We start from the raw sequence: 8,613 nt of genomic DNA on the forward strand, positions 1-8,613 counted from the left end.
GGCTCTGCGGTAGGCTGAAACCCAGCTGCAGCCCCGCGCTCTCCGTGTCCCGGGCCATTCACGGGAGTGGCCAAAGCTCAGCCCGACTCGAAGCTCGCAGAACACCTTCTGCTTGGATCTGCCTTGCAGGGGAGCCTGTCTCTCGAGACGGGATGCACTGCTCCAGGACAGCCAGCTCTTTCCGTACCACCTCTTCCAGAAAGGAAGTGGCGAGGGCAGCGTGCCGGGTTCTGTCAGTGCGCACGGAGCAGTGAAGGCGAGCAGACAGTCTGCAACGCTTCCAGGGTGCGTCGCCGCAAGGACGCTGCAGCGATGCTCAGAACATCTTGGGTGTTGAGTTGTCTAATGGCAGCTACAGCATGTAGTGGAAATGGGGGGGGGAAGCAAACTGCAGACACATCGGTAAAGCGAGAGCACAGCCGATGTGCCTCTGCCAGCATTTAAAGTGCATAAAAAAGCGAGGGGTGGGGGAAACGAGGACTTCTCCTACTTAGATGCAACAGGAAGGGAAGGAAGGAACTGGGAGACTTGCAAAACAAACGGTGTTGGAAATCAGCTTTGCAGCTTCAAACAATGAGGCGTCTCTACACCAAATGACTAAAAGCACTGTAGTCCACACCTTCCCTGGGCTCCCTCCATGTGCCAGTCTTGCTGCAAAAAGCAGACACAACAAAACAAATTAAACCGGGTTGGGAGCACTTTAATTGGCAACCAGTGAACTTGCACATCCTCCAAACTGCAGGCGCTTGGCTTCCAGGGAAAGGTACCATGCCAGGTCTGCACAAGATGTTGTGAAATAGTCCTAGACAAAACCGAGCAGCTGGGTGCTGGCTCCGTGACATACAGCAGCCTCTGTGAAATGGCGAGCGTTCCTGGAAAAAGCCAGTCTGGCTGCAGGGCCCTTACTCCCCTGGGGTGGATGCAGGTAGGTCTCCCGAAAGGGGGCAGACCCATAAACCTGCACACGGTGGAGAGGTGCTGATAGCAACAGGGGAAGCATGTGAGGTCGCTGATGGGAGACTGCCGAGGGTTTCCTGTTCCAGAACCGGCCTTGCCCTTTGGCGTGCTGCAGCAGGAAGAGTCTTGCAGCGAGGTGCCCGGCCCTGCATTGCTGGGATAAGACCAGTATTCACGCAAGCAGCACACCTCCCACACTGTCAGCTGCAGCTTCTGGGGGCTGTGAAGGGGCAGGGCTGTTGGACCAGGTGGTGGCTGCCCTCTGCCTTGACACTAAAATGAAGCAATCCCAGGGTAGAGGGAACTTTCCTGGCGGGATCCTGGTCTGATCCAGAACCTGCTCCCTGTCCAGTGGGAGCGTTTTGGCATGTGGTAGTGCCAGTCCCGCAAGCGTGTTTGAACCACCGGGTGACTGCAGTCCATTTCTGCAGCATAGACTCGGCCCGAGGGACCGCAGGAATCCTCCCCTCTCCCCCGTCACTGACGTCAGAGACCGGCTATAGCCCGGCTGCTGAAGGCCAGCTCCTTGCAGCTTATACAGGTGGGACTGGGCCATTCTGCCTCCTCAGCAGATGAAACGCACCGCATGACCCTCCCACTCTTCTGGAGAGCATCTGTCTCAGCATTCACTGCCTCCCTGCCCTCCACGTGGTCACTCGGCAAGCGTGTGACAAATGACAGGCTCCTTTCTCAGTTGTCCTGTCTGGGCAAGAAAGCCAGCTATCACTTTCAGACAACAGTAACCGGGAGGCTGGCAGTGCTGCGCGCACCAACGGCCGGGTCTTGGCTGTAACGGGCGCCATATTCGCGACGAGGCAGAGCAGCTACTGGTTTCCAAGCGGTTTTACTTCTTTGCTCAGAAACCAACTTAAAAATGATTTGCAAACTGTTTGAGGAAGTGTGTTCTTCCAGACAGCCTTTGTGAGGAGGCAGGGGTCTTATGTTTGCATTTGCCATGCTGCTGTAGCATGCACTTCAGGATATGCCTGCTGGCAGCAGGAATTAGTGTAAGTTGACAGATGTGTTTCCTGTCTTTACAATTACTGTCTGTTTGCTTCCCTCTGGCAGTGCTAAAGAGTGTGTGTAGCATAGCGATCCAATCCGGGGTGAGAAGGATAGTTTAAAGCTCAGAAGCACCAGGTCCCAGAGAACTAGACTCCAGATGGTGTTCATGCACTATTCAGAGCGCTCCGCGCAGGCTGAGAAAGGATGTGGGCTTATTTCACCGTGTCAACTGGCTCCACTGCAGACTGAGAGCCTCCTTGTGCTCATACTGGGCCTGATGCAGCGGGAGCCGTGTTCATTTTAGCACTAATGCGTTCCTATCGGACACCCAAGCGGCAGCGCTGCTGGAGCCAAGGCCAGGGGTGGGAGCGAAAGCAGTGCAGGGGGCTCGTCTCCTTGCCGGTGATGGGCAGTTTCTCTTGCCCCGGTAGAAAGGGAGTGCCCGCTGGCCCTGTGCTCACTGCTAGCTTTCTCTGCTGGAAAGAACGGGATCATTTCAGCCCGACTTGCAGTGCGTCGTAAGGCTGGATCTGTGACCTGTGCAGGGGTGAAAGGAATACCCATACTCTGCGTTAATGCTGTGATGGTCGTTGGGGAAATTTGCCTTTCCATCAGTCTGGATTTAAGCAGTTTAACGTACCCAGCCAGCAGCTTGTGTTCCCACATGATGGTGCGCTGGCTGCCCAGACGAGGCTGAGGCCTTTGCTGTTACTGCAATGCCTGAGATCAGTACAATCCCATCAGGTTGCTCATTCAAGATTGGGGTGCCCCTGAAGTCTTTGGTTAGCTGTCAGTGGTTGTAAACCTAATGAATAGCCCAGGCTGTTTATTTACCCCCAGAAAGCAGCAGGTCAAAGGATCTGTGGAGTTCACCGCTGCCTTTTTGCAACCGAGTGTTCAGATGACCTGGGGAAGGGTTTCAAGACGTTGCTGCAAGGAGCGCCTAAGTTATCGGTGTGATAAGGCTCAAGCAGCACCTAGCGGGAACAAAACTGGCCGACTGCGCTCTTGTGGTGGGCTTTTCCCTGGTGCCACGTGAGCCGGTGCACGATCTCTGCTCGGGCTGCAGCCCCGGCCTCACGTTCGTCCTGCGGAAATCGCCTTCCGGCCGAGACGCAACTTCCACTTCTCTCTTTCAAATACAGGACTTCGCTCCATGCAGAAGTGAGAAGCTCACTTGGGTAAACCCAGCAATGCAGCTAAAGCTGTGTGCTTGATAGCGGCACAGTCACGCTTTTAATTACCATTAAAATAATTGGCACTGTGGCTACTGGGAGGATGTGAGAAAGATCAGAGGCTCAAGGCTCTTTCTCCCCATGCCTCAGGGGTACGAGCAGCTTTCAGTGTCTGTATAATTAAAAGCTACAATCTTTCATGTGCACAATAAAGGGGGTTGGGAGGTGGGAAGACTCCCGTCCTTCTGCGTTTTATTTATTACTTATAATCAGTGACCCATCCTTTCCTCCGCTACGGTCCTGTATACAAGTGCATCATTGTCACTGCCGCGTCTCACGCAGCTACCACTCTGCTGCCTTGTATCCGAGGATCTTAGCCTGCTTTTCAAACTCCATTCAATCCTGAGCTGGCTAATTGCCACGGATTTGCTGCTAGGACTCAAGGCAGGGGTGCTGCAGAGAAGTGTGCTGCGACCGGGACTTTCTCACATTACACATTTTGCTTTCCTCTCCAGCTTTCCTCCTCAGCCATCTTCTCTGGCAAGGTTGCAGGCACATGCATAACACGAAACCTGTAGTGGTGGTGGTTTTCCTTGTGCCCAAATGCCCCTTGTCCCCCGGCCAGGAGTCTGGATCTTGTGCGAGGCTCCTTGTGCTCGATGCCCCAGCTCCTGCTCACGCAGGACCCTGTTGCAGCTCCGCTCGCTCTGCTGAACTCGCTGTCACCTCCTCCCACTCATGACTCAGTGCGGCTCATCCTTCGGGTACACTCCTCTCAGTCAGCCATCTGCCTCCGACTGGCCACCCCCTGCTCTGACTCATCCAGCCCTTGATTTCAAGTCTTTTTAACACTATTTCTAGAAGAGATTTCTAGCTCTTTGGCTAAGAAAATGTCCAGTGTAGCTGTCGAACCGCTCGGTTGCTACACAGGGCACATCTGTGTTGGGAACTACGCAAGCCGGCAGCATAACCAACCTCACTGGAGTTTGTTATAGGGGACTGGAACATTGTAAAGAGCAGGGTGATGCGGCCTGATTGTAGCCGTGATGACTAAGCTAGACAGGAAGGAAACGACAGCACATAGATCGTGATTTCTCCATAATCGTTCTTGGGGCCAGGGGAGAGTGCAGAAGCCGTGGGCCCTGTCCCACACTCTTGAGCAGAGGCAGCTGTCCCTTCCCCTTGTCCAAAAGGCACGGGCGAGGTGTGAGGATCACACTTTTACAGCTCTCTTCCCTTCCTTCCTTCCAGCTCCGGGAACTGGTCAGCATGTGCATATACCCTGATCCGGGTCAGAGGCCTGACATCGGTTACGTGCACCAAATAGCAAAACAGATGCATGTTTGGACCTCCAGCACTTGAAGCATCTGCAAACACTCTCTAAGAAAAGCCATCACAGCTTAGTCTTACTTGAATTTTATTTCTCAGATGAAACCGACCGGTGCCTAGTCACACTCAAGTGAGAGAGTTGAGCACTCATAGCAAGATGCTCCATTATTTCTGCAGGTTATTCGACAAGGACTCTTACACGGTGGTCATGCTTTAAAGTGACGATTCTGTGAGGTATTGCAAGTGTTTTGTTGTTTTTTTTTTAAGCCAATAATGTTACAGATGTAGATCATTTAAGGGTCCTTTCTTAACTGTTGTGTGTAATCTAGGATAGATTATATTAACAAGGGTGTCTCATTGAGCATTTGGGGCACCCCCCTCTATCTTAACTGTAATGTGAAGTATTGAAACAATTCCTTCAGTGAAATCACTTTATACTAATGTAAGAATTGCGGTAGATTTTTGTGTAATTTGTATAACTGCTACTTTGCCTCTTCTGTACCTGGTTAATAGCAAATTCAGTTTTTAGTTCATATATTTTTAAAGCATCCAGTTATGTGTTTTTTAAATTCCCTCCTTTGCAAACAGGAAGTGGGGAGGAGGGAACATTTGTTTGAAGATTTTTTTTTTTTGTAATTGAAAATTTAGAGTGAACATTTTGCTGATGCATTTATCTGTTAACTTGGCTATAGCCAATGCGGTGGCCTTAGCACATACCTGAAAAACATTGCTTCCATAAGCAATTTATCTTTTTAAGCTGTTTCCCCTTTGGCATTGATCTAGTTAGACTCAAAGTCCTTATTATGAATCAGTGTTACTCTAAGCCAGTTTTATTTTGGGGAAGAGACTATTACCAAATCCAATGGCACTTCAGTAAAACTGAAAGCAAAGCAGTGCTTTAGACCTCTCTGAAACAGGGATATCAGATTTAGCCTGAAAGAAGTCAGATTCTTTGCGCAACTGAAATTCTAACCGAGGATCAGTCCATACCTATTTAACTGTGAAAGCTAAGTTATAAAATGTGAATTTCTTTGAAAAACGCAACCTGATTTGAAGGACACAGCTTGTTTAAAAAGACTAATTTTTCTTTTTTTTAATAGATGAAAATTTTCAGTCAACTAAATTCATTCATTGAATCAATGATTACTGTCAAGGAAAAGTACTCACTGCTTTAAAACCTGAACATACGGATTCACGTTCAAGTGTTTCTGTTTCACCTGCCTTTTCAGGGAATCAGTGCTGCAGTTACTATTCTTGAAGGATGACAGCGGGGGAACAGGCCCCGTCCTGCTCCCCAGCTCCCTCCGTGCGGCACGTGCCTTACTGCCACCATGGTGACGTGGCGCAAGTGCTGGGGCACCCTTGTTCTTTAAGAAAACCACACAACCATTAGTCTTTTGGAAATCAAATTGGGGTAAAAGGGTACCATACCTGCCAACATGCTCTTAATGGATTTTTTTCACTACTTAAAGGAAAACTGCAGTGCCAATTTAACACCTCAGATCAGCATTTAGAAATTTGATTGAAAGTGAAAGTGCTTTAACAGAAAAGGTATTAATTGCTGTGAATGATGCTGGTATCACTTAATGGAAGATGCCGTTTTTTCTTGACGCTTCCTAGCAGGAAGCCCAGCCTGGGCTCTCGTTTGAGAGCTGGGAAATGCAAATCAGCATGAGAACGCAGGGGAGAAGCTAGGACCCTCCCTACATTCCCATGCGAAGCGGTTGAGAAACTACCAAGAACCCAGGTTCTGGTTCATTTATTCTTGTAGTTCAGGCTATGAATCACTGCCTTTACACTGCAGGTTTCCTTTAAACCTTAGTGGCAACTACACATTCATAGATAAGGTTGTGCAAACGCCTCTGTGGGTGTAACATAGAATCGGAGTTCTCTGACTGTCAGGAGGGCTCACGGCGTTTGAGCATCTCTATCAGTCTGGTCACTTTCTTGCTACATAAAATCTATTAGTGCTTATAAGTAAATGTATTTCAACAGGTAACTTTTTGCAACTGTGCATTTTTAGATAAATAAAACAATGATTTACAAAATCACCGACTTTCTTTGTACATGGGACAAGGAGGCCAGCGCTAAGCAACCCGCTTGTTACGGGAGTGTTGCAAAAAGTCTGGCTACTAACATTTTCTTGCATGCACAAAACTGGTTTCCAACTGGTGACCTTAGGTAGTAGATGCCCATACTTTATACATCAGACTCAACTTACCCTGAAATGGGCTAGTTAAAGCTAGGTGAGCTGAGCAGGACACAGGGGAGGCATTTTTGAAGGCAGTGTCATGTGGTGTAAATCTACCCCTCTATGGAAAGAGAGCCCAACAAAGCTCCCAGAGACCAGCAGCAGCTAGTTTCCCAGTTTGGGAAGTGGAGAAGTCAGGCGCCTGGTTTCAGCTCAGTTTACCCCTTCAGCACCTCCTGGCAGAGTATGGCCAAGCCCTTGGCTTAGTATGGAGGCTGGCTGGCTTATGAAAACTCCATTTTCACATCAAACACCAAAAACAAGTCAGTTTACCCAGGCCTGGGAGTCTGGACCCAGGCGGCTGATCCATCCACACTGTACTGAGGCCCTCGGCAATGAGATCCTGGCCAGGGTACAGTGAGTAGCTTGCCTGCTTATCACCTTTGAGCAGTGCAGATCAACACCTGAAGCAGCCTGATCAGTTTTAGATCAGCTTGTCACAACACGCTCGATGAGGCACCTGTTACGCCCTCTCTCCACAAGGCCAAGCCTCTACAACTTCACACGTTTTAATGCCTTCCTGGAAAACAAAGGCCTGTAATAGGTAGTGAAAAAGCCCTAGTGTTAGCCCTATGCAAAGTACCACCCAAGCCTAGAAGAAACATCTCAGCTAACTGAGAACTAACAGATAAGCAACTGCACTTTATACATAGAAGGAATCAGCCACACTCAGTATTTCCCCAGGTCTTCTCAATGCAGAAGTTCAGAGCAAGACCAGTCATTGATATTATAATGAGGGGAAAGCCCAGCTAGCTGTAGGTGGTGCTACACATGGTGCTGTGGGCCATGAGAGCGCATCGCAATTCAACGTACAAAGGAGATGTTTCAGTTCCGTGTGAGCCTTACTTTTTCATCAGGTAAGAAACAGAAAAGCAGCAAAAATCAACAGCATGGAAAACAGGGAGCGAGTGAACTGGTCAGCACTCATTTATTTGATATTGATTTGTGCTTCCTTGTCATGCAGAAAGGTTTCTAATATAAACCAAAGCATGCCTAATACTAGAGTCTAGTGTTACAGAAAGACCATATACGACAGCTCAGGAAGTGTCCATTGTTTGCACGGTTTCATCCACCACTTCAATTTCCAAAAGAGCGACATTTTCTGAGAGAACAGCTGTAGTCCCTTTTTCACACTTGTATCTACCAAACCTGTTGAAGAAAAGTAACACGTCAATTTGAAAGAATGTCCAGTACAGGGGAACTTCCTCTGGTTACACCCGAAATTTGCCTTTCACGAGTCAGCCTTACTAAAGAGAACATCCATCTTCAGCAATTGTGGCAATCGACTTAGAGATGAATGCTGAAGGTACAGGAAAACACCTTAGTATTTAAATGGAGAGAAACCATCAGACCAGCCAGAAAGCGATCTTTAAAAATAAATCTAGTACTGTGCTTTTCAGAAGAGCTCCTGCAATTTCTATCAGTTCAGCATGTGGCCTATGCTCTCACATCACCATCTCCTACATAGTCCATAAAGCCATTTATGACACCTTATTTACTTTAGAAATCCAAAGCTACAGCATCTAAAAACTAAGCAAACCTGAAATGGTGAATCTGGTGACTCTCTGCATGTAGGATCTGCGTGTGGACACAGCCCCACATCAATGCACATGAAACAATCCCCAGACTGAATTTACACCAACAGACTCCAGCTTAAAGGGACTTTATGGAAATGTGTCTCACTCAAGCCCATGCAGCTTTGTAGTGGGCAGTCTGACAGACTTGGGAGCACCTTTCTTTAAGGCAAGGCCATGCTAGTTAATGGCAGTGGTGTAGCCTTACGCCATGCAGAAGTACAGATTGCAAAATCCTGTAGCTGCCTGCCAGGGCTCTGATTCACTGATTAGGCAATTGATTGCTGGAGACTTCTCCACATGCTTAGCAGTTTGAACTTTC

The 8,613-nt window shown here is 48.5% G+C and overlaps 2 protein-coding genes across 5 annotated transcripts in view; one reads left to right on the forward strand and one right to left on the reverse strand.

The window, feature by feature from the left end:
• NEK6 (NIMA related kinase 6) overlaps positions 1 to 6,517 on the forward strand; it is a 105,551-nt gene extending 99,034 nt beyond the window's left edge. For all 4 annotated transcript variants that reach the window (XM_019510885.1, XM_019510886.1, XM_019510888.1 and 1 more), the window contains one exon: positions 4,389 to 6,517. In XM_019510885.1, coding sequence (XP_019366430.1) covers positions 4,389 to 4,499 — 111 coding nt within the window. In that variant the 3' untranslated portion in view covers positions 4,500 to 6,517. The remainder of the gene's footprint in view (positions 1 to 4,388) is intronic.
• Positions 6,518 to 7,613: 1,096 nt separating this feature from the next.
• Positions 7,614 to 8,613, reverse strand: part of PSMB7 (proteasome subunit beta 7) — a 51,767-nt gene continuing 50,767 nt past the window's right edge. The window contains exon 8 of the mRNA XM_019510890.1: positions 7,614 to 7,866. Coding sequence (XP_019366435.1) covers positions 7,755 to 7,866 — 112 coding nt within the window. The 3' untranslated portion in view covers positions 7,614 to 7,754. The remainder of the gene's footprint in view (positions 7,867 to 8,613) is intronic.

This window comes from Gavialis gangeticus, unplaced genomic scaffold (assembly GCF_001723915.1).
Source record: "Gavialis gangeticus isolate Ggan-Ray unplaced genomic scaffold, GavGan_comp1, whole genome shotgun sequence".
NCBI lineage: Eukaryota > Metazoa > Chordata > Crocodylia > Gavialidae > Gavialis > Gavialis gangeticus.